Source organism: Rhinoraja longicauda, chromosome 5 (assembly GCF_053455715.1).
Source record: "Rhinoraja longicauda isolate Sanriku21f chromosome 5, sRhiLon1.1, whole genome shotgun sequence".
NCBI classification, from domain to species: Eukaryota; Metazoa; Chordata; class Chondrichthyes; order Rajiformes; family Arhynchobatidae; genus Rhinoraja; species Rhinoraja longicauda.
The window spans coordinates 59,493,074-59,519,519 of NC_135957.1; the positions used below are offsets into that span (position 1 = coordinate 59,493,074).

Consider the following 26,446-nt stretch of genomic DNA (forward strand, 5'->3'; position numbering starts at 1 on the left):
TTAGACCTTTGTCCTTTCCTTTCCTTTTAAATTAACCATTCCCTTCCCCATCCTGATCTTCCCCTACTTTCCTGGGTAGACATAACTATCAGGTATAGTAAAGGTGCAATCTTCTGGTAATCCAGAATGACAAGGAAGGGAGTAGGGATGGCTAACTCCTGACAATATGGTCAGAACGCAGTCGCCATAACCCACATACCTTTCCTTAAGAAGTAGAAGCACAAGAACTCTAGCAATATCTTAACTCCAGGCACTGGCACATTGGTTTATATCTTCATCTAGTGAAAGACTAATGTGCCATGACAATTATTAATGACTGTTGGACTGCCATTCCATTACCAATATCAGTCTAGCCCAAAACAGTTGTGGCAATAGAAAAATTACCTCAGGGAAAGTAATGTGAGGATTCACTATAAATTAAATTATATCATTGTAATTTTGGTTTTTCTAAGTGAAAAACAGAATAGATAATATTTACCGTGAAACATTGTTCAAGAATTTGGTGGTGTTCAAGAATTTGGTCTGGCATTGTTAGGTCTTGCACAAAATGAAGAGTGCATGGTAACGACCATCCAGTTTAAGCTATTTTTGAACCAGGTAGCCTTTTGAATTTGACATGTATGTTGTATTTCTAAGAATATCCAGTGAAATATTGAAATTTGTAACAATCATCATTTATTTAACTGCACAGTGACACAAATGCATTTGCAATTTTGGAAGATTTGAGAAAACCACTTTTTAAATGATCAATTACAGAAATATTTTATGATTTGCTACAATAACATTTACATGTTTTCGTTTTAGATACTTGTGTATTTTTGGAGAATGCGTAAGTTATCAATGCCATTACATTTCTCTAGAATTTATAATATGCCTTTTACAGTTTGAACAGCGTAATAGGTAACTTACTACTGAAATACATAACGTAATGGTGGTGGACAGATATTGACACAAAGTAACATGATGAATATTGAACTACTTGATTGCGCATAATACCTTTGAAAATAACAGAAGTTCCAGATTGTGTTTAGCTGAATCAGATTGAGGTGGTTCGTTGTGAAGGGTGAAACAATAAATGTCAAGCACCAACATATATTTTTGTGCAAACATTTTCTGCAAAAATGGGCAATAGAAGTGTTGGTCTCACAGGGGCAATTACATTTTAAAGCGACATGATAACAAGGTTGTTTTTCCAAAAGAATTTAGTTAACTTTCTGTGAATATTCAGAATTTGCTGGATTTTATTTAAATTAGAAGAACAATATGCTTATGTCTCCAAGGTGCATATCATAAACCAAAAGTATTGTTTCAAACAGATGATTTTAGTGGATGAAAACAACACAGCAGTTTATTGGTCAGAGCTGTATATTTCTTAATTTAACGATAATCATGCTTTGATTTTTTTCTGAATTCTTCACTCAGAATAGAATGTCAGCTCACCACTGGATATTTATAATCTGATGCACATCATGAATGAACAATTAGAAACCCTGAGAACGCTGAGTGCATGAGGTCTGAAGAATATAATCCATTAGACTCTTCTGTAGGTAGCTGAACATGGACTTGGTCATTTTCTTGTAGATATAATATCACACTTCCTGATACCTGATCAATATAACCTTCTGTATAGTCGTCATATGAGTAGATCACAGATTCATCATTTTTGTATAATCCAACCCAAACATTTGCTCCCTTGACTTGCACCTGATAACTAAATTGATAGATACCAGGTATTTCACATGTGAAAATTCCAGTGGATGGATTATAGTTATTGTTTGAATTGGTCACCAATTTGTCAAACACTATTGGTTCCCCAGTACGGTAATAAGAGTGGGAAAGAAGAGCAGTAAAGGCTGGGTATGGACTGAGCAATCCAGCTGAGGGCTCTCCTGATTTGATGTAGCCATTATAATTGTACTTGCCTTGAGGCGCAAACATTTCTGCTGGTGGACCTGGTGGGCCAGGAAGACCTGGTTGACCGGCAGGGCCTGATGGTCCTTCTGATCCAGGTGCACCAGGTGCGCCATTGCTCATTTTCCCATAATAATTTCCAGAAGGACCAGGTGGGCCAGGACGTCCGGCATCTCCTTTTTCTCCATGAGATCCTGGAGTACCTGGAGCGCCAGATGGGCCTCTTGGGCCAGCTGGGCCAAGACTTCCTCTTGTCCCTGCTTCCCCAGGATACCCTACTGGTCCTTGAGCGCCTGGAAGGCCAGAGCTTCCAGATTTACCAGATACACCAGCAGGTCCCATACTGCCTTTGGGACCAGCTGTTCCTGGTTGTCCAGAACGGCCAGGTGTACCTGGCCTTCCTGACATTCCTGATTTTCCTGGGGCACCACCAACTCCTACATCACCCTTAGCTCCTGGATATCCAGGTTGACCAACAGGCCCCATTGGTCCTTTCTCTCCAGTTGCACCAGTTGCACCTGACGTGCCTCTTGGGCCCTGTGATCCGGTTGGACCTGATAATCCTCTGGATCCAGGTGCTCCAGGTACTCCAACTGATCCAGGCTCTCCTTTGTCACCAGGGTAACCAGTGGCACCTGCAGAGCCACGCTCTCCTTTGGGGCCTGGTAATCCTGGTTTTCCATAACCAGGTAGTCCAGGTGCACCTGTCATACCTTGGGCACCAGCAGCACCTTTGGCTCCATAGCTTCCTGGCATCCCCGGTGCACCTGAATTTCCAGGTTTTCCAACTCCAGGTATACCAGGACTTCCCATTGGCCCTTTTGGTCCAGGTGCACCTGGATATCCTGTAGCACCAGGTGTGCCCATTGCCCCCTTTTCACCTGTTGCACCTGGACGACCAGGAGCACCAGCTATTCCTAATCCTGCTGGTCCAGGTTGGCCTGATCGCCCCTGAGAGCCTGGTTCCCCTCTGCTACCAGGACGTCCAGGGATTCCCATTCCCGTTTCCCCCTTTGCCCCTGGAAGACCCATGTGCCCTGGCAATCCTCTTTCCCCTCGTTGACCTGGTGCTCCTGATGAACCTGGTGGCCCATGAGGGCCTGGTTTACCAGCAACAGATAACCCTGTTGGCCCAGGATATCCCATGGGTCCTGCTTTGCCTCTGGCTCCTGGAATTCCTTGGGTTCCTCCGTCGCCTTTTTCTCCTGGAGCCCCTGTTTCACCTGGTCTTCCTGATGCTCCTGGGATCCCTGATTTTCCCATAGATGGCATTCCTGGTGCCCCTGGTCTCCCAGGTTTTCCAGGGGCTCCTGGCACTCCTATGCCATCTTTTCCAGGAGCACCCGGTGGGCCTTGTGGGCCTTGGGCACCTGGGTGGCCTTGTAGTCCATGTTCCGCATGTTGTCCTTGTTCAGCTTCATATTCTGTAACGTCAAATGTAAGGTGTTAGTATGTTTACATGTCTATCACTAGAAGCAATCTGGACGTCATCTAATTTTTGAGAGGAAAATGCACAATATACGAAGAATTGTTAACTAAGAATAATTTATTTAGAAACGAGAGAGAAAGTCAGGCTGTTTCTTTGAAGAGTGTACAATATATAAACATTGTTTTATTTTTGGATGCTCGTGTGAAAATCTCCATGTATCTTAATGAGTAAATTGATTTTGGTTTCTTAAATTGGTTTACTCAATGTGTTCACTGGATGCTTTTGTAAATTAAGTGTTGCTCACCTCTGCTGTCCTCATTGTTTTCATGTTCTTCTTCTTCAGAATTCTGAGTATCATATCCATTTACATGGTAATCTATTTTGGAATGCAAAAGAAGAAAAGGTTGTTCCATAAAAGAGAACAGTAAAGAAGGGCAAAATGTTTGTAAAGCTATCATTCCTATCAGCAAGGAAAAAAATTGTTTCGCAAACTTTGTCTAGTTTCCACTATGCTGAAGGAAAATCGATTGGCTAATTCGCAGTTCTCTAAGTAGAAATGTAATGCATCAATGGTTAACTTATTCATAGTGAGTGTTATTTAAGAATAATAATTGCTCGAGTCCTGAAAAAAAACACTCTTCCTCTTCACAATGTTCAACAGGATTTCATATATTTTTCAGAACAGGTACCGAGGGCCTAATATTAATTGGCCACACTGGTTGTTAGTAATTAACTACTACGTGCTAGCGAGTAGTTCTGTAAAGAATTGCTGACTACCTGCTGTTTGTAAGCCAGCTCATTGTGGACCACATATCTTGAGAGTTAGGTATGTGATGTAGAAACTAACTAGCAATGTGTTGAATGGTGTACTGGGGTAAAAAAAAAAAGCAGCTGGTTTGTTCTTATATTGTCTAGTTTAAAAAAAAAAAATTCTGTCACTTAAACCTGCTTTTAGTAAACAGTCTTTTTTAATGATTTCTCATTATTTATATCTATTTCAACTGTTTATAAATACCTTTTCATCAGAATTGTTTCAAAACAATTAGACCAAGCCTTTGAAAGGAATGGACTGCCAATAGGCCACAGGGCTTCAGGATCAGCGACCTGAGGCTGGATGGTTGCTTGTGCATGGCTCTGCTTGACAGGATGACTGTGGCAGAACACAACTGGCACGAGTAGGTGAGGTTAGACACAAAATGCTGGTGTAACCTCATCTACTGTATCCGTTGTTCAAGATGTGGACTCTTATACATCGGCGAGACCAAACTCAGACTGGGCGATCGTTTCGCGGAACACCTTCGCTCAGCCCGTGTGAACCAACCTGATCTCCCGGTTGCTGGACACTTTAATTCTCCTTCCCATTTCTACACAGACCTTTCTGTCCTCGGTCTCCTCCATTGTCAGAGTGAGGCTAAATGCAAATTGGAGGAACAGCATCTTATATTTCGCTTGGGCAGCTTACAGCCCAGTGGTATGAATATTGATTTCTCTCACTTCAGGTAGCCCCGGCATTCTCTCTCTCTCTCTATCCCTCCCCTACCCAATTCGCACTAGCTTCTCATTTTCACCCTACAAACAGCTTACAATGGCCTGTTTCCTTTATCATTGTTACTTTTGTGCATATCTTTCATTCATTATCTCTCCAAATCACCATCTATATCTCTCGTTTCCCTTATCCTTATCTGAAGAAAGGTCTCAACTCAAAACGGCACCCATTCCTTCTCTCCAGAGATGCTGCCTATCGTGCTGAGTTACTCCTGCATTTAGTGTCTATCTTCTATTTAAACCAGCATCTGCAGTTCCTTCCTACATAAGTAGGTGAGGTATTTGAAATAGCTTGAGGTATGTATGAGAGTGGGCCATTCTGGGCTGAAATCGTTTGAAATCAGGCATCTTTTGGCAATTTGGAAATATATCTCAGGTCTTTCGTCATTTCTGGATGTAAATCCTAGAACACCTCCCAAAAGCGTTGTAGAAAAATTCTCATCAACCACCCATTCACAAGGACAATTAAGGATGGACAATAAATGCTGGCTTTGCCAGTGACACTTACATCCCAGTAAATTAATAAGTGAATTAAAAATGGACCATACTCTCAGTCTTGCACAGCAGGTGAAATTATCTTTGTTTACGTATCACAGGGGATTGGGCCAACATTTGTCTGCATGATCCAGATTTTGTGGTGTGTTGATAATGAACCTATCTAAGTCAAGAATATGCTATTAACAAATTACTGATGAACTTCTAGAAGTTCTTTGTCAAAGACATTGGCAGCAAATGTGAGAGAGCTAAATGGAAGGGGTGGCTAAGAGAGCCTCTGATTTCAAAAACATCTTGATTTGAAAATGCTTTCTGATGAATGACTAATTTATAGTTTATATTTAAATCTTTCCAAGCATCATTTCAAAAATTTCAGAGCTATTGATTGCTTTAAGATTTTTTGAGCTGTTTAAAGATTTTTTTTACATCTTAAAACATTACTCACAAGAACTAGAAAATGCCGCTTCTGTACATTAGCAAGTATAGGGGCTTCAAACCTGCTGGCAGAATTCTGCTGCTGTTTTTCAGCTGCACATAAGAGTTATTAGCACCCTAAAAGAGCCCTTTTGCCTCATTGGACCCATTCAGGCTGTCACCAGGTCACGCAGGTCACGGGGAGAATGTACAAACTCCGTACAGACAGCACCCATAGTTGGGATGGAACCCGGGTCTCCGGCGTTGCAAGTGCTGTAAGGCAGCTACACTACCGCTGTGCCACTGTGCTGTTACTGTTTACTTTTTTTAAAATAGTTTTTGAAAATGATTTGGAGTCAGAAACATTTCGTATTGTCAATAGTTTTGACAGCCTGGAATGCTGGGGGCATGGCTTAAACATGTGTCAAGGATATTTCAGCCATTTCCTGGAAATGATTTGTTCAGGCCTGTTCACAATATGCCATTAATTCATACAAAGATATTGTGGCATCACAGGTCCTCCCTGTTTCAGAGATAAACATATTTATCACTGTACCGCCCACTCCCCTGACATCAGTCTGAAGAAGGGTCTCGACCCGAAACGTCACCCATTCCTTCTCTCCAGAGATGCTGCCTGTCCCGCTGAGTTACTCCAGCATTTTGTGTCTATCTTTGATTAAACCAGCATCTGCAGTTCTTTACTACATTCCCTGTTTCAGGTCAGTATGGGATTTCCCACCAAATTATCATTGGAAGGACCTGTAAAAAATAGTAAATATTTCATTCATAAATCACTTGCGTGCATTTGCAACTCACCAGAATCAGCAAGTTCTGGTGTATTCGGTGTTTTGGGGGCAGAACTAAATGTTATTTTTATTTTGGTTTTTAGATAGTATTGGTCATCCTCCATGGTGCTCCTTCATGTGACTGAAGCCTCTTAATAATGCCAAATCAAATTCTCTCAGTAGTTTCCACAGGTTTATCTCAGAGGTAATCCATGTTTGCATCTATTAACTAACATCACCTGCAGCCAATAATGCTTCCTATAAAATATCTCCAATATGTGATTAACATAGCTTTAGTTTAGTTTAGTTGCCAGAATACTGCCTTCAGAGTAATGATTCAGAATAAGACTTCTTTGTTCCATGCCCAATCGTGAGCACCAGCATTTAAACCTCTTCTGTGAAGATTGGTCTCAAAGCAGCCGAGTCACCAATAACAGCTAAGAACACACAGAAAACTGATGACAATTTGTGTATCTTTTATTTATAATGAATGATCTCTTGCTCTCTTGCTATCCACTTTGCTGCTGTAACACTGTAAATTTCCCCGGTGTGGGACGAATAAAGGAATATATTAATTATTATTATTATTATTATTATTATTATTATTATTATTATTATTATTATTATTATTATTATTATTATTATTATTATTATTATTATTATTATTATTATTATTATTATTATTATTATTATTATTATTATTATTATTATTATTATTATTATCCACAATCTGTCCTGGGGGAGACTGGATGAGTGAGGTGTGGGAAATGGATGAGATATGACGATGGCTTTGTTAATAATGGTAGAGGTTCTGAAAGAATGAAGTAATCTCAGAGCCATCTGTACATAAAGTCTCATCATCCGAGCAAATATAACAGAGACAGAGGAACTGGGAGAATGGTATAGGGTCCTTATGAGTCAGGGTGGGCTGAACAATTGAAATAGTTCTGGGGGTCAGTATGCTTTTAATAGATGTGTAGGAAGGAATTGCAGATGCTGGTTTACACTGAAGATAGATACAAGTAACTCAGCAGGTCAGTTAACATCTCTGGAGAAAAGGAATAGGTGACGTTTCGGGTCGAGATCCTTCTTCAGAAGTAGTCTCAAGATGGGTTTTGACCTGCAACATCACCTATTGCTTTTCTCCGGAGATGTTGCCAGACCCACTGAGATATTCTAGCTTTTTGTGTCTATCTTCGGCTTTAAATAGATGTTTGTAGTTAGGGATATATGCAGAGAGATGCGGAATCTCTGACTCTTGAGAGTCTGAAGTTAAATATGTGAATGTGAGGGCAGGGTGAAAATTGGTGCAAAACTAGACTTTTACTTTAGAATTTAGTGACACAGTGTGGAAATAGGCCTTTTAGTCCACCGATTCCACACCGACCAACGATCACGCCGACCAGCGACCGTACATGAGCACTATACTACACACTAGGGACAATTTACAATGCACAGAAGCAAATTAACCTGCAAACCTGCACGTCTTTGGAGTATGGGAAGAAATGGGAGCACCTGCGAAAACCCATGCAGTATGTACAAACTCTGCACAGACAGCACCTGTAGTTAGGATCGAACCTGGGTCTCCAGCTGTAAGGCAGTAACTCTATTGATGCGCCACTGTGCCGCATGCACTTGAGTCCCGCATGAATGCAGGAGGCAGCACCAATGCAGTGAACAGTGTACCAGAAAGGAATTGAGGGGGAAGACAAACAAAGATTTGCATATATTGCACAAAATATTTGCCGTCGCTTGGGTCCATGCTGGTGCCCAGGGCTACACCTTTGATGTGGAGAAAGTGAGTTGTGTTTTAAAGAGAAGTTGTTGAGTGTGAGAATAAGTTCAGCCAGCCAAAAGGATGTGTTGGTGGAAGGGAACAGGTTGGTCCTCGGTTCAAGGAAGAAGTGGAGGCCCTTAGACCATCCTAAACTGGGATGGTGGTGTCAAAAGATCCATGTAAACATTAGTCATTTTGGAACACAAAATTGGAAACAGTCAAAATGGTGGAGGGCATCGGAGATGTCATGGTTATGAGTCAGAAGGGGCTGGACCAGAGGATAAAGGATAGAATCAAGGTAGGAAGAAATAAGTTTGGTTGGGCAAGAACAGGCCAGGGCATTCTTGCTTGCTGATTTTGGGCTGGAGATAAAAGTGAGATGTGGAGGGAAGATCACCTGAAGAAATGAAATCCATGACTGTCTGCTTGATTGTGTCTTGATATTTGATGGCAAGGTCAGTATCCATAGAGAGATATGAGGTGGTGTCTGACAGTTGGCATATGGCCTCTGCATGATAAAGGTCAGCTCATCCCAGAAAGCTTCCCATCCAAGTGCAAACATATTTAATCTAAAATACAATTCAACAAGATGGATTTGTCCATCTAGAGTTTACAATTTCTATGATATTTTCAAGTGTTGTTTTGCTATGGCTCTGTAAAAATAATTTCGAAGTCTGACTGTCCCACAGTTATAGGTAATGTTAGCTTTTCATTGGTCTCTTTTTTGAAGAAAAATACATTTTAAAGCCAGCTGAAACCCCTGTTTCTGTTAACTGATTATGGTTTACCCTAATACATATTTATGTCTTTAGTTCTGAAGGCCCATTAGCTGTCAAGGAGGAAGGATTGCTGTAATGTATTTCACAAGGGAATCTTCGCATTGAATTTTTTTTCTTGTTTTGGTGTTAACTATTATATCATCCAAGCTTTAATAAGAGTGGTGTATTCACCTTGACATTTACTGATTCAGCGAAGATGCTTAGAAATTGAGAAAAAGTCCAGTTTTATACTTTTTTCTCCTAAAATGTGAAGTCACTGGTGCATCAATGACCCAGGCTGACTTCAGCATGAGATTCATGGACTGACAAACCAGATGTTGACAGTAAAGAGGCAATGGTGATGAGTGCTGGTTGGTACTAATTTGTGACTGACATTAGGCCTCTGCCTGTATAACTTTGAAGAGAACTCCACATCCCTTCCCAATCTGCACAAAATGATGGCATATCTATAAATTACATACATGTGCACACACACACATGTGTGTATGTGTGTATATATATATATATATATATATATACACACACACATCTCTATTCAGATATGGCTATGGTGGAAATATAATTAAATAATATGCAGAGTAGCAGTGCTGTCATCATACAGCTCATTAATTAAACTGCATTTAGAATAATGTGTGCATTTTTTAATGTTTTTCGATAGAAAGTATGTCAAGGAATCAACTTGTGTAGTTAAAGTAATTAGTTTAGTTTATTGTCATGTGTCCTGAGCTGTAGTGAAAAGCTTTTTGGCATACAGTAATTCAAACTGTTTACATTAAAGCAGGAAGAAAAGGGCTCAAGGGCAATCAAAATTATAAAGGCTTCCAGTTTTAAAAAAGTCACTAATTGGTGAAATTAAAAGTATGAAGGGAAAGATTCAGAAAACTTTTATGGAGAAGGATTTAGTACATAGACTCCTACTCAAAACAAATGTTGAAAGCAGAATATATAATAGACTTTAAAATAAAGGGTTTTTTAATCTAATAAATTGCAAATACTGGAATCTTGAGTACAACAGAAAGTGCAGGAAGATATTTGCTGGCCAGCAGCATCTTGAATGAATGGGAAAAATATTTTGTATCGGGACCCTTCACACTGATTTACATATCTTCAGAGGTATACAACTATTTGGGGAAAAATAAATCAAATTATATTGGAAAATGATTGATTATTTTTAATTGAATAAGTACAATAGATTGTGTAGGTTGTGCTGTAAAAATATATGACTTTTGTATGTATACAAAAATGTATGTTTCTACTTTTTAAAAAAACAGGTTAATTAAGATTTGCTGTGTATTACCTGCTTAATGGGTGGGTGTCTTGAGCATGGGGTGGTCTAGCTTTCTTTCCCGGCTAGGTACCACACTCCGAATACCTCTGTCATCCCAGTGGATTCTGAATGACACTGAATGAATGATTCTGAATAGATTCTAACCGAGCAGCAGAGAGTCAGATTTCTGTGAACATTGGCTTTTTATTTGGGTTGAACCATTTTATTTAAATATATGTGATTGTCTTTAATTTTAGAAGAATATTTTAAAGTCTTTACATTTTAATATTTGTATTTATTTTTTAATAGTGCCTGATTATTTTTGAATTAGATAGTACAATAATTAGGGATTTGGGATTAGTGTATGAAAGTGGCTTGAGGTATCAGAACAGCTCTGATCCCATCAAATGGCAGACCAGGCATAAGGGGCCAAAAGGCCCACACCCACTTCAATTGCTTATTTCTTAACAATACTAAAGACATTCATAAGCAGTGAATTTAAATGATAGCTTTGAAATCTGATAAGCACTGTGGTGACCCTTCACTTAATTGAACCTCTCCAATCAACTGTGAACTGGCTTTCCAGCAGATGACTGTATGTAGGGCTTGCTATCTGCAAGACTGGGCTCCCAGGTGCAGATGTGCAGCAAGTCAGAAGGCTCCTGTCAGTGGCAGATCTTTCACCCTTATGTGTCCCCCTTCTCCCACCTCTCCCCAGTATGATTGAAAATTTACCTAAGTGGTAAAGTGTAGGTTAAACCGCATCTTGCTCTCATCAGATTTCAGCTTTAGTACTGGAGGCATGGAAACTATCGTATTTAAAGGAAATTGAATTCTATTTTCTGGTAATATGGGACTTCCAACTTATATTTCTAATCTGGATTGCATTTTAGGGAGATTTTTCTGAATGTTCTATCCTCATTGTTGAAAAAGGACCAACCGTTGATCGTATCAAATCCAGATATTTACAAGTTAGTGTAAACATTGCATTTAATCTCTATTGGAAGTCCTTGGTGTAAATCTATAAATGCCATAGAAGCAAAGGGCTTTTGGGGCATCACTGATACCCAGTATTGTCGTTACAAACGGCCCCCAATCCATTTTTAAATATGAAAAGCTGTAGAGGGAACATATTTTAACTTGGTAGTGACATATTGGGGAATAGAGGTATACTCAGGTAAAGTCTATCAGAATAAAAATAAAAAGTATGTGGAGGCATTAGATTTCCTATTGCATTGTCGTTTTCATGATTGATTATTACAGATTTTGTTACATTCACATCTACTTTGGGTATTCATACCCATAATAAGGAATGGGTCCAATAGAAAAATATCTTCTCTTGTTTGTAACAACACTTTTCCATTGCATTACATAAATGCCGTGAGTCATTTCCTTTTGCTCCAGTGGATAATTATCATATTAATGTTATGTGATTCCAATCTGGACCTAATTATGGCAATGTTCAATTTACTTAACAAGTTTAATTAATTTAATTGAAACTTAATGCAGTTGTACATTGTATACACCTTTAAACAGTAGGTGAAATATTTTTTACTCTTAATTTAATCCTGACATTGTCGTCTTGAAAATCAATTTTTAGAATAATAGTGGGCTAACTAAAGTCAATCAGTTAAAGCATTCTCAAAATAAGTAGGCAAAGCAATAGATATAAAAGTAAGAAAGAAAAAATAATAAACTTGCATTGCAATAATTGTGTCCTTTGTGACAACGGTACATTTTAAAGAATTTAACAAGCAATTATGGAAATAGAGCATCCAATGTTCACACAACAAATTGCCATGTACACCAGTGAGGAAATAGCTAAGATACTCTTATTTTAAGGCTGCTGCTTGATTCAAATGCTAAATTATTGTTGTTTAACCAAAGCTGATGGCAAAATGTTTAGTAATATTTGACAATAAATTTATCAGCTGCATATGAGGTTGCTTAACAATGAGGTTGAGGTTATTTACGAATTACTGATGTATACATTGGAAAGTGAGCAAATTGTACTTATTCTGTAGCAGGAATTTTTTTTCCTATACTTGCTCTCAATTTTACTCTGCTATTTCTGGTATTGGTGAAAAATTGGACAATATCTAAAGGATTGGAGAAAGATTTTACAATGGCCATCTCCAGAAATAATGGATTGAATTATGCTGACTGTGACCAATAGTTCTACAGTGAACTACTGAAGTTGAGGCACTCCCAGATAAGTAATCTTGGAGGATGTTGAGGGACAGTTGACACGACATCCCTCATTTCATGACTGAACTCCACATGGAGTCTAGCAGCAGGGCATAATCATACTAGAATTCCCCAGTATTAAACTGTGTTTCCGCCTTTCTGATCTGACGCTAGCCAGCCAAGTCATAGGTATGGCTGCACCTTTGGTTCAATGGAAATTCTGTCCCTACAGAAAACTATTTATACAAAATAACGGAGACATTCAGATGTTGTTATATTGCCATCGTCTGACAGAAGTTGAGGCTCAACCCTCCAACCTGTAATCCAATTGAAATCTTTCAGGGCGGTGAGGCCTAATTTGTGCAGAAGCCAAAGCTTACTGGCCACTAAGGCCTTGCTAAATGCCTTAGGCTAAATGCCAAGGTGCAGGGTTCAGTTAACCCAACCCTCCAAAATGCGCACGAATGAGAAAGGTTTTGAGGGATGTGTTCAAACACTAACTAACTTAGTCAGCATGGATAAGTCTTTGACTCTGTGCAAACAGGTGGGGACCATAGCTGGGAAATTTTGTGGGCGGGCGAGCAAAATTCAACTCAATTCAGACCATACTTTCTCAGGAATTGTTGTGAATTTGTCCTTTCTCAATTAAGCATCTTATTTGCACTTACAAAATGATTCCTCAGCTTACTATTGAACAGCACTCTTTTTGTCACTTTTTAGTAAAAATGAGTTGCTATTATTCCAGCTTTGAGAAGTGTGAACACTACAAAATTTTGAAGTGATTTCAATTAGTTACATACCAATAAATTAATGAGTGTGGCTAATTCTTGAGTTTGTCATATATCTCAGATAACTCAGATTAATTTCACATAGATCATTTTTGTACATCTTCATTTAAAATTGTTTGTCCCAAAGAAATTGAGCTCTCATGGAAAATTGATCACATCTTTACAAATGTTATTCCTGTAATTACTTTGGTAAGGAACTATACCAAACAGGTGCAAACGTCTAAATAGCAAAATCAAATTTAATAAAATTTCTAAATCTGTTAAATACTTGTGTTTCAAAGATCTTGAGATTCAGGACTATATTTTCTTAACTTGTCTAAGCCCTTTTGTGTATTTGCATGCATGGATTTGCATTGCTATGCTCACTGTGTACTGCACCTTGCAATATGAGTAATATTTACTCAGGAATATAAAGTAAACACTGCCACAAGCCACATTGATGTTTAAATGAGTTACGGTCTACATATGGTCAAGTGCAGGACACCTTCGTGTTCTGGGTCTCACTGCTACAAAGTTAAAGATGCAAAATCTCGACTGCAGTTCAATGTTATTTTATATCTTGATCTCAATGGGACTTGCTGATGGTGATATAAACACGACTGAGGAAATTTTATAGGTGAGGTCAACATGAGGGTTTGGAGCTGAACAGAACATGAGCTAGATTTCTTTGCCTTGCAGTGTTGGCAGAAAAGTAATATTTGGGGGAATTTTCTGGGACGAAAGATAAACAACCATTTATATAAAGCAAAAATTTCAGTAAGAAATATTCTGAATTAAATTTGCTAACTTGATTTCTTGAGTTGCATAAATGTAATGTAATACAAAATGTTGTAGTAAATTAAGATTAAATCTTTAAACTTACCCCTTTGGCTTTTTACATTTTTACGTAAATAGGCATATCTATTAAATCCTGTTCCGTAGACCAGAGTCACCGACACCAACAACAAAAGAGCACAGATATATTTTGAATCCATGTTTGAAGTTCAAATCTGTAGAACATGAACAGAAATGGTTAGCAAAAAATGGCAGTTGTATTTTTAAATCAGTATATTTTTTGAATGAATACCAAAATCATAGTAAATTTTAAGATTTTGTTTTATACTATGTGTTACAATTTAAAATAGAAATGATTTTCAATTTGATTTTTTAATTATTTTGAGAGGGCTTTATAATTAGCAACCAATTTTGATGCCCTTTAGCTTAATTCTGTAATGAATTAACAATGTTTTCATCATAGAAGTGATGAGAACATAGATAATTGTGAGCAGACTGTGATGATCTTGTTCATATATTTTGTTACATGCTTCCAGACTTAATTACAAATGAAAGGTTAAACATACCAGCATAATTTGGATCCACAGTCAATGGTATCCTAAATGGTTATCTTCCGAAATTGCAGAATGTCAATTGGAGCAGTGCTTCCAAAGCAATGCATGCGGCTCTATTTATATAGGAGAGAGTTCTTGACATGTTGTTAAATTTGACAACTCCTCCTTTTTAAAAGTGCAAGTGCTAATTATGGAATAAATTTTTTTTATCATGGAAAAGTTAAATCAGGTTAGTGGGTTTCTTGTGGTTTGAACTTCCCTGCCTTCTTTGGCATTGGTCGACACCACATGCAGACCGTTACAAATCCAAATGAGGAACAGAGCTTTCATAGCAAATCCTGATTGTTTTTTAATATAAAAATTGTGGTATGTTTTTTTTAATTCAAAGCTACCATTGACTAAAATTGTGAAAATATATATTGATGTGTTAAAGCTGTTTAGATTTTATTTTATATTTCAACAATATTTTAATTTATGTAAAACCATTTTATTAAATAATGTAAATAAGTGCAATAGCTGAACAGCAGTAAACTTATAAATTAATTTCAAGATAAATTAATGTGAAATGCTATATTTAGAAGAAAGAATAGTTTCTTTTTAGGGTGCAGATGTACAGGTCATCAAAAGTCTGGGCATTGGTTTATGAGGCCACAGAAAACAAAAATCTACAATTCATTTATGGAAGGATAGAATCGGAAGAACAGCTACATTAGATATATATCTAGCTACATCTGGAGAACTATATATAGTTACAATAACACGAAAAATCAAATGCGGAAAAAAGTTTGGTAGAACTGAGAACTAGTCAAACATTTTAAACCAAGTTGGAACTTGTTTCACTCAATAATTCTGAATAAAACTAAAATAGAGTTTGATAGAGTGAAACAAAATGTCCTTCTTGATACCAAAGCTGAGGGTGATCAAATAGAAAGTTTAATCCCCAATGTAAAATTCTGAAATACCCTGGAAGCGTTCAGAGATTGAAACCTATTACCACAAGGAATATTTGAGACAAGTTCTATAGATGCAGTTGTGAAAATTGGTCAACAAAATAAGGGAGAAAAGGATTTTACAAAATCATGGTTAAGGAATGAGATGAATTGGTTGAAAGGAGATTCATGTCCAACATAGAGCCTAGGTGATGGCAAATTGCGATGAATGGTTTTCTTCTCCTGTACATTCCTATTATTTCCTATACTTGGTGGAGGAACATAGACTTGGAGGAGTATCCACTTTCCTTTTTATAAAAATAATCTTATCCACAAATTTTGATCCTTCTCCACCCTCGACATGTACCATTTTTTTAAGCCTACACTTTCAAGGTGCTTATGCTGACATGGGATAAAGTCTCACCATTACTGAATGTTTCTAATTCCTTGTCCATGCCTTGAAAATGGAGGTTGAAATTTTTGTTTATAGATTAATTTCAAAGAAACACCAGATGGATGTCATTCTATTCAGCAAAGTATTTAATAAGATGCATCCATAACATGTTGTTATTGCCTACCCTGATCTCACTCAGAAAAGGTAGCAACGTTTTTAATCAGAGTAAGAATTTGGAAAAAAAAATCCCTCTCTATCTCCTGAAACTAAATTTGGCACTCCTCCATCCTGCCACAAATTCCCTACATTTGACTGGGTTAACGGACATGGTGTTGAACTGGAATCTTCTTGATTTCCAAACCACATTTGCACAATTAGTACATCTATCCATCAACGTAGCTTCAGAAGTTTAGATAGCTTTGTGAGAATATTATTAATGAACATAAATGAAAGAGCTGCATTGCAATATGTATTGTTTTTTTCCCTAAAGTGTATTTAAGAAATATTGATGAAGCTTTTTGTACCTGAGTGAGCTCTCTTTAAACTCTAAATATCTGAATGTGAGTGGCACTGTTTCTGTTGGATACGTTTAGCAGGGAGTTAACCCACTGGAAAAAAAAAAACCTGTTACCATCATGTATGCTATCTTGCTAGTGCAGGGAAAAAAAGAATGATGTTTAAGCAGCATTGATCTTGATTAACTAGTTATATATAACTTGGTGTTAATACAAAGATTGTAGTGGTATTGAAAGCAATATGCAGATGCTGATTCCCCTAATTGACAAAGTCTTACTGTTGTATCGATCGGAAAGTTAATTCTCTAGTTTTATTTTGTCAGTTATAATAAATTTTACATTGAAATAGTGTGAGTTTCTAGTATTCCATTTTAGTGTACCAATAGACATTATGTTGGTACTTTGGTGTGGCCTTTATTTATTCCATTTGATCTTTTGCTGTTTGCCTAGTATTGCACTTTTGAATATATTTTGATTGACTCAGGACAGAAGAGTGAAGGTTTTTTTCGTGTTGGAAATAATTAAAACCTGGTAGAGCTGCTGCCTCACAGTGCCTGCGACCCGGGTTCAATCCTGACCTCGGGCACTGCCCGTGCAGAGTTTGCATGTTCTCCCTGTGACTGAGACATGTGGGTTTGGCTTCTGTAAATTGCCCCGAGTTCGTAGGGAGTGATGAGAAGAAGGGATAACATAGAACTAGTGTGAACGGATGATCGATGGTCGGCATGGACTCAGTAGGCCGATGGGCCTGTTTCCTTGCTGTGTGTCTAAAGTAAATAGTGACTATTTTGTGGGAAATTGAATCATTTATGTGATCGCAAAAGAAGTTAAAATAGCACTATGTTACGGTGAATGGAATATCGGCAAATTTATTTTTAAAAGGGGATGGAAAAAACTGTTAGGTGTAATCGTGCAAAGATTCAATGTGGCAGAATGTAACTTGCAATGTCCTGAGAGAGCATTGTTTAATTAAACATATAAATGTAGCTGATATTCTCATTTATGTTTTAAATAAAGAAACGTTTGTTGTTTTGAGTTCGTTTATTTGTTGTCTTTATTGGTGAGTTAATTTCATGACATCTGATATCAAGAAAGTTTTGACACTGTAATTATATTGTTTCAGACTTAATGACAGAATATTCCAAAAATTACAAATGCTGAAATTAACTTCAGCAATTTAAGGAAGGCAACACTTGGTGGTGCCCTTGACTTAAAATAAATTGGACGTATATGTTAACATTTTCAACATGCTGTACAAAATTTACAGGAAAAACATTCCATGATCCTAAAACATTATGCCTTGGTAGATATAATCTTTAATCTATTCAAACTTTAGAATCTATTAATTTTAATTAAAAGAAAGTGTTAAATATTTTCTTGCTGTTATCCAGTACTGTGCTGTTATCCAGTTTGGTCTCAAATTTGCTGTTTTTTCCACAATAGTTTTATCAGTTTAGTTAAGACACCATATATTTCACAGGAGAAAGAAAAGTTTGAAACAAGGACTGGAGTCTTTATTCTGTTGAATAGTCCACTTTTTAATCATATTATCCTTATTCCATGCCCTTCAGTGCCCATCCCAATCTTCAAATGTTCAATTGACCTCAGGACCTAATGAGATCTATGTAACGTTATGGGAGACATAAGAGGAGTTTGCTGGGATGCTGATAGAAATTTACAAATTTCCTGATAATGCAAGAGGTGTCAGATGGCTGGGGGGGCAACTAATGTGGAACCTTTATTCAAGAAGGGGAGCAAGGATAAAACCAGGTAATTCCAGGCTGGTGAGTAATGTAATGAACAGAGAAATTCCTGAGAAATCATTCTGAGGGACAAGATTAATTTGTTTTTGGAGAAGCATGGGTTGTTAGCATGGTTTTGTTCGGGGGATTTCCTATTTGAAAAAAAAAATTGAGGAGGTGACTAAGTTGATAAGGATTGTGCAGTTGATGTAGTCTGCTAAGACTTCAGTAAAACCTTTGATGATGTTCCATATGGAACAATGTTCCAAACAATGAAAATCCATGGGAGCGAGACAATTTGGCAAATTGGATCTGAATTTGGATTGGTAATAGGAGCAGGCGGTGATGGTGAAGGCTTCTAATCAGTGGTGTAACTTAGGGATTGGTACAGAGAGCCTTGCTATTATATACATTACCAATCTGAATGTGCATACAGGAGATATGCTTTCTAGTTTAGTTGATACTGATGGATTATTATCACTGAACCTTCTACAGTGAGTGTTGGTTGCTGTAATTAGCAAAGATGAGTCATCAGAGTGTATTTGGGTTTAAAGGAGTCACTTTTAATAATAATAATAATAATGCATTACATTTATATAGCGCTTTTCTAAACACTCAAAGACGCTTTACAAGGTTTACTAAAACATAAAAGAAAATAAATAGATAAATAAGTAAACGAAGAGAAAAGGAAAAAGAAGGTGAGGTGACGGTCAGTGATTGAAGGCAGTGCTGAACAGGTGAGACTTCAGTGATGTTTTGAATGTGGTGAGTGAGGAGGAGTCTCTGACGGTTTGGGGTAGTGAGTTCCAGAGTGTGGGAGCAGCGATGGAGAAAGCCCTGTCCCCCCAGGATCTGAAAATGAGTAAGACGAGTAAAACATTATGACCACTGACAGGTGAAGTGAATAACATTGATTATCTTGTTACAATGGCACCTGTCAAGGGGTGGGATATATTCGGCAGCAAGTGAACAGTCAGTTCTTGAAGATGATGTGTTGGATACAGGAGAAATGGGCAGGAGTAAAAACCTGAGTGACTTTGACAAGGGCCAAATTGTTATGGCCAGGCGACTGGGTCAGAGCATCTCTGAAACGGCAAGGCTTGTGGGGTGCTCCCGGTCAGCAGTGGTGAGTACCTACCGACAGTGGTCCGAGGAGGGACAAACCACAAACCGGCAACAGGGTGTTGGGTGCCCAAGGCTCATCAATGCGCGAGGGCAATGGCTATCCCGTCTGGTCCGAACCAACAGAAGGTCTACTGTGTCACAGATCACAGAAAATGTTAATGATGGTCATGGGAGGAATGTGTCACAATACGCAGTGCATCGCACCCTGCTGCATATGGGGCGGCACACGGAGGACCAACAGCACATTAACAGCACATGTAACTTTAAAGTAAATATACTCGTCTTTCTCTTTGCTTGTAAATGCTTTGGCCATACAAAAATATAATGTAAAGTAAATGAAAGGCAGGAGAATAAAAATAAAGACACAAGAGACTGCAGATGCTGGAATTCTGAAGAAGGATCCGGACCCTAAACGGTGACTATCCATTTCCCGCCACAGAAGCTGCCATACCCACTGAGTTCCTCAGTCTAACAAAAATGAAGTGCCCAAGATATGATTTTATTATATTAAAAAGACATATAATTTGCATTAATTTATGCATGGGGATGGGTGTAAGCTGTAGAAGGTAAGAGGAGAAAGATTGTTGGGTATTCCAGCAGGATTTAGCATAATCTTACAAAACATCATGTATTTAGGTTGCTATTTTGGAGATTTTGCTGATGGGGAGATTGTCATAGGATGGGGTGTGGACTTGGGATAATGATCCCATATCTTCCTTGACTTTAAACTTTAGAGAAACTGCATGGAAATAGGCCTTTCAGCCCACCAAGTCCACGCCAACCGACGATCACCCATACACTAGCTCTATCCTACACAGTTGATGCTATTTGACCTACAAACCTGCTCGTCTTTGGAGTGTGGGAAGAAACCAGATCATCCGGAGAAAACCCACGAGGTCACAGGGAGACTTTGTACAGGCTGCACCCGTACTCAGGATTGAGCCCAAGTTTCTGCCACTGTGCCACCCAAAGAATTCCTGACCCTTACACCACAATCAGTGAAGATATTCGGCAAAACATCGTCCAAGATAATTCTCAACTTAGGTGTCCCGCATGGATGTGTAGTTATCCCCTAACCACACACCCTGTGACTGTCCAATCAAATTCTGTTCCAACTGGATTTACAAGTTTGTATAGGACATCACGGTAGTGGGCTAGATCTCAAGCAATGACAAGACGTAGTACAGGAAGGAGATAGAGAGCTTAGTAACATGGTGTCAAGACTGCAACGAAGAGAGGCACAAAGTGCTGGAGTAACTCAATGGGTCAGGCAGCATCCCTGGCAAAAAAGGATGGGTGATGTTTCAGGTCGGGACCCTTTTTCAGACTGAGAGTCGGGGTGGAGGGGAAGGAGTGTGAAGAGCTAGAGGCGAGAAAAGGCTAGGACCAACTCAGGGTCAGTCACAAAGAACCTCTGGTCTGGCGGTGCCTGGTAGGCCCATTGTTGGCTAGGGAAGGTTTCATTTCAAGAGGGAATCAACGTGCAGATCCGTGGAACTGGTAAAACGACTAGGGTGGAGGAAGGGGGGGGGGGGGGGGGGGGAAGGGAGAAGGGAGTGTATGTACGTTACTTAAAATTAGAAAATTCAATATTCATACTGCTGGGTTGTAAGCGAAATATGAGTTGTTCTTCCAATTTGTGTGGGGCCTCACTAGCCAGAGTGTTTCCCTCCTGAGATCACACCTTCCCTAGTCGACAATAGGGCTACAGGGCACTGCCCTGCTTGAGGTCCTGGTCTTTTCTCGCCTCCAGCTCTTCACCCCACCCTCTACTTTCAGTCTGAAGAAGGTGTCCTGACCCGAAACGTCACCCATCCTTTTTCTTCAGAGATGCTGCCTGACCCACTGAGTTACTCCAGCACTTTGTGTCTATCTTTGGTATAAACCAGCATCTGCAATTCTTTCTTTTTACATCAAGACTGCAACATCTCCCTCAATGTCAGGAAGATGAAGGAGCTAGATAGTGACTTGAAGGAGCAAGATGGTACACGCTCTAATCGGCAACAATGGTGCTGAAGTGGAGATGGTTGAGAGTTTCTGGACAAGTCCTGAGGTGAGAATATCACCAATAATTTCTCCTGGACCAATAACATTGAAGCTCTGGCCAAGAAATCACACCAATGCCTTTACTTCCTCAGAAAACTCAGGAAGTTTGCATGTCTCCATTAACTCTTACCAACTTCTGCCTATGCATCGTAGAAAGCATCCTATCAGAAAAGTATCATAGCCTGGTTTGGTAACAGCTTTGTTCAAGACCCCAAAAAATTGCAGAGTATTGTGGATATAGTGCAGTCCAGCTCACAAATCAGCCTCTCTCCCTTGTCTCCATCTACATTACATGCTGCCTTTGGAGAGTAGCCAGCAAAACCAAGGATCTTTTTCTCCCTAGTCATCCACTCCCATTGGGCAGAAGATACAAAAGCTTGAAAGCATGTACTGCCAGATTTAGGAACAGCTTCTTTGCGCTGTTAACAGACTACTGAACAGTCCTCTCATAAACTAAAGGTATAATCCCAATCTTCCAACTAATCTCATTGTGGATCTTGGATTTTTTTCTCTCCCAGAATAATGCTGGAACACTATATTCTGTACTCTGGTATTTTCTCTTTGTCCAAACTGTTGTACTTGTGTATGACTTGACTGTACATATGTAAGGTATGATTTGACTGGACAGCACACAATCAAAGCAATTCACTATATCTTGGTGCTCATGACAATAATAAACCAATACCAATCATCTATGATCTACATAGCCTTATGTATCATTGTGTGGACAATCATTATTCACGTACATCTCAGTCCTTGGAATTAATATGTTATTGCTGTTTTTAATTAAGAGATGTTTTCGCCAGAAGTGGAAAGAGCTTACTTTTTTCTGCAATGACATTGTGACCCGCCCTTATTATGCATCGAATGTACCACATAGTGGAGTTCAAACCTACACCCTGGAGGCACAAGAGGGAGAATACGGAGCACTGATCCAATGTGATGTCTTACAGTCCACCATCTGCTGTTTAAAATCAAAGGAACTAAATGTGAAATTCACTTATTCACAAAATGCTGGAGTAACTCAGCAGGTCGGGCAGCATCTCGGGAGAGAAGGAACGGGTGACGTTTCGGGTCGAGGCCCTTCTTCAGACTGAAATTCACTTGTTTGAAATGTTAGTTATTTGGCTGCGAACCTATTGAAGTTGTCCTGGCAATCTCAAAACAACATTTTTTTAAAAGCTTGGTCACTTCATTTTTAACTTTTTACAGATGCCACCTATTTTTAATCCAAGTTATTTAAGTTGGTGGTTAGAACATGGTAATGTTCAGACCGAGAAAAGCACATTGGTCCTAAATGGCATACCCTGTTCGGTGAATATTGGCTCAATCTCCCTGACTTCCATCCTTTCACCCTCTTTCCCCAGAACAAATTCAGTTGTCCATGAAATCATAGATACATAGATACATAGAAAATGGGTGCAAGAGTAGGCCATTCGGCCCTTCGAGCCAGCACCGCCAATCAATGTTGTCACATCTTCGCCTCTGATGTAGAATAATGATACGGACACAATATTTACAGGTTACATTCCTTAGTCTCTATGTTTATTATCTCTGTCGACCGTGGCCTCCTGCCCTGGCTTACACAGCACACACGCCATCTGACCTCCAAGTTAGCTGATACAAAGGACAAGATCTTTGCATATCATTATCATGACTCATCGTCATGACATCGCTCCTTTACCAGAATTAAACTTTAAATTAATGTGTTCTTTCGAATATACTTTCCAATTAATTTCTTACAAAGCATATTTGTGCTTCTTTGTGTTTTCATTTGTGTTCCAATAACTCACAAAAGAAATGCATTACAATTGTCTTTTTTTTCCACAATTAAACAATTCTTTACCCTTAAATATTATTATGTTGGCTTTATTAGCCAAATACACCATGGCCTATGAAATACTAACTAAATATTTGTATAAATACAACACAAATGATTATTTTTTCATTAATACAAATAATAACTTGTAAGCTTCCTTTGCTTCTAAACAAATGTCGTATTCCTCTGTATAATTACTAAGCAAAACTATAACCAAAAACACAAAATTGTCATATCGCTTGGGGACTCTCCTTTCTCATTTTGGTCTCCCAGCTGGCACAGGAGCATCAGAGCCTGTTGAATCTGCCAAGGTGTTGTCATCCTTACGCCATCTCTGCTCACCACCTGCGTTGCAGCATGCTGCCTCTGGAACTCTGGTCACCACCTCAGAAATGCTGGTTGTCTCAGGAAAACTGGTCACCACCTCAGGGATGTCGTCTGGCCCCTCTGAATCGGTAGCTCTTGGTGGACTTTGGGCCACCTCGATTCGAGTGTCTCGTGACATGTACTTTTTGACACTCGATACATTCCTCTTGTAGATAACACCTTCTGGAGACTTGACTATCACCCTGCTGCTGCTCCTCGATACAACATTGTATGGCTGGCAATGGTAAGGAGTGTCTAACTTACTGCCATCATCTCCCTCACAAGCACGTCATCACTAGGCATTATTTCTGAGTGCCTGGCTCCTCGTTTCAAGTCAGCATACCATTTTGCTGCACCTTTCGTTTTGGCATCACGGTCTCTCAGCTCCTGGTCTTCCGTGATCTCTCGCACTTTTGGCATTTTAGTGCAAATTTTCCTTCCAAACAAGGCTTCTGCTGGGCTTTTCCCTGTTGTTGAGTGAGTGGTCGCCCAATCTACAGCTACGTATGCTCACAGTGCCTCCTTCCAATTTTTCCCTTCGGCCTGGCCGATTCGTACCCTCTTCTCTATGGACTGGTTTTGTCTCTACTTCTCCATTAGCTTGTGGCCCTTTAGGAGTCACGTTGTGATGATGGATGCCTGTGATTCTCATGTACTCAGCAAACACCTCGGAAATAAACTTTGGCCCATTGTCGGAGTACAATGTAACATGCAAACCGTGTCTGGCAGAAATCTCTGCTAATGCCTGTACAGTCTTTTCTGCTGTAGTTGACCATCACTGCATACTCGTAGTACCTGCTACAGTAGTCTACCACTACCATAATTGATTCACCTGTTGGAAGTGGTCCAATCAAGTCAACAGCTACGTCAACCCATGGTCCTGTTGGCAACTTTGTACTTTTAATTGGTTCTGGTGGGTTGCTCCTGCTTGTGATTTGGCATCTGTGGCAGGTCTTAACAAATTCTTCGGCATCTCTCTCATAACCTAGCCACCACACTTTGCTCTGCAAATTCTGCTTGGTACTGACGATGCCTAAACGTCCTTCATGAGCCAATGACACGATCCTTGGTCGTAGTGCCTGCGGGATCACCAATCTGCTACCACTCAGCACACACTGACCAATTACACAAAATTCATCTTTTATGGGAACATATGCTTTGTAAGGGCATTGACTTCCTTCATTGTCATGGCTCTTGGCATTGACTGAATTGCGACGAAGCGCACAAAGTTCTCTGCTTCCATCTCGACAGCGGATCTGCGATGTTTGCTTTCCCAGCAATGTGGACTACTTTGTACTTGTACTGTTGGAGTCTCAGCACCCAGTGTTCTATTCTGGCACATGGCTTAGTCCTGGTTGACTAAATCACGTCCAGCGGCTTGTGCTCTGTAACGAGTTCAAATTCAATGCCGTACAAGTAAGCATGGAACCTTTCACAGGCCCACACTAGTCCCAGTGCCTCTTTCTCTGTTTGAGAATACCTTCTCTCCACGCTGGTTAAAGATCGACTGGCATATGCTATGATTCTGGGTCCATCTGCATGTGTCTGTACCAGCACTGCTCCCAAGCCGACCGGACTAGCATCTGCTATGACATTTGTTGGTGCAGCTGGATCATATTATCCAAGGGTTTCTGCAATCATTAGACTCTGTTTCAGTGCTTTGAATGCCGTCTCTGTTCACTACCAAACTGGAATGGTACGTCTTACCTGGTCAACTTTCTCAGCAGAACATCCACAATCAGTACCCCGTTCCTGCCTTCTCCTCATATCCCTTGATTCCGCTAGCCCTAAGAGCGCTAACTCTCTTTTGAATGCATCCAGTGTATCGGCCTCCACTGCCTTCTGAGGCAGAGAATTCCACAAATTCACAACTCTCAGGGTGAAAAAGTTTTTCATCTCAGTTCTAAATGGCCTACCCCTTACTCTTTCTTCCCCATATAATGTATTCATGAGTCTGTTCTGTTTCCATATTTGCTGCATTTTTGAAGATTTTCCTTAATTTAGCGACGCAGCATTGAAACAGGACTTTTGGCCCATCAAGTCCATCGATCACCCGTTTGCATTGGTTCTATGTTGTCCCACCTTCTCATCCTCTGCCCGCACACTGGGGACAATTTACAGAGGCCAAATAACCTACAAACACGCACGTCTTTGGGATGTGGGAGGAGACCAGAATACCCGCTGGAAACCCATGTGTTCACAGGGGAAACATGCAAACTCCACACAGATCGCAACCCAGCACACGATCAAACCAAGGACTCTGGTGCTGTGAGGCTGCAGTTCTATCAGCTGCACTACTGTGCCAACCTTGTTAACATTTCTCTTGTTTCACTCTATTCTTTGTCTTTACGTCATCTGAAGCACTCTTCGCCTTCACTCTTCATTAGTGTTGCTTTTCCTCATAAAGAAACTTGCAACTGTTTCAAAATAGATGTGGATACCATTGTTAGTCAGTGCAAGGTTCATTTCCAGGATGAATAATGAGACATACAATGGAACTTCTGTAATGATTATTCACCTCTTGTTAAAAAAAAAAAAAATCTGGACATTAGTGAATTATTTTGTCCAAGTAGTGATAACGTCTGATTTTGCAAACTTATTGAAATCTAATCAAATTCATGTGAATGTGTGTATCACTAATATTTAAGCATGTATTTATGTATATTGTGGACATGCAACAACAAAAAAAACCTGAATGGCTTCTTCTTACTTCTCAGTCCATGTTTGGAAGAACTGCTCCTGTTTTCAGTTACAGGACAAGTTGCAAAAACTGCAAAAGTACTTCCCATCCTCCATCAGCCACAT

The 26,446-nt window shown here is 39.4% G+C and overlaps 2 protein-coding genes across 2 annotated transcripts in view; one reads left to right on the forward strand and one right to left on the reverse strand.

The window, feature by feature from the left end:
* The window catches only part of nt5dc1 (5'-nucleotidase domain containing 1), a 434,656-nt gene that overhangs the window by 130,187 nt on the left and 278,023 nt on the right, over positions 1–26,446 (forward strand). The gene's annotated exons all lie outside the window — the stretch shown is intronic.
* Positions 1,468–26,446, reverse strand: part of LOC144593817 (uncharacterized) — a 174,952-nt gene continuing 149,973 nt past the window's right edge. Inside the window, exons 13-16 of the mRNA XM_078399936.1 lie at positions 23,924–24,108; positions 23,603–23,876; positions 3,645–3,716; positions 1,468–3,335 (exon numbers count right to left, since the gene is read on the reverse strand). Coding sequence (XP_078256062.1) covers positions 1,468–3,335; positions 3,645–3,716; positions 23,603–23,876; positions 23,924–24,108 — 2,399 coding nt within the window. The remainder of the gene's footprint in view (positions 3,336–3,644; positions 3,717–23,602; positions 23,877–23,923; positions 24,109–26,446) is intronic.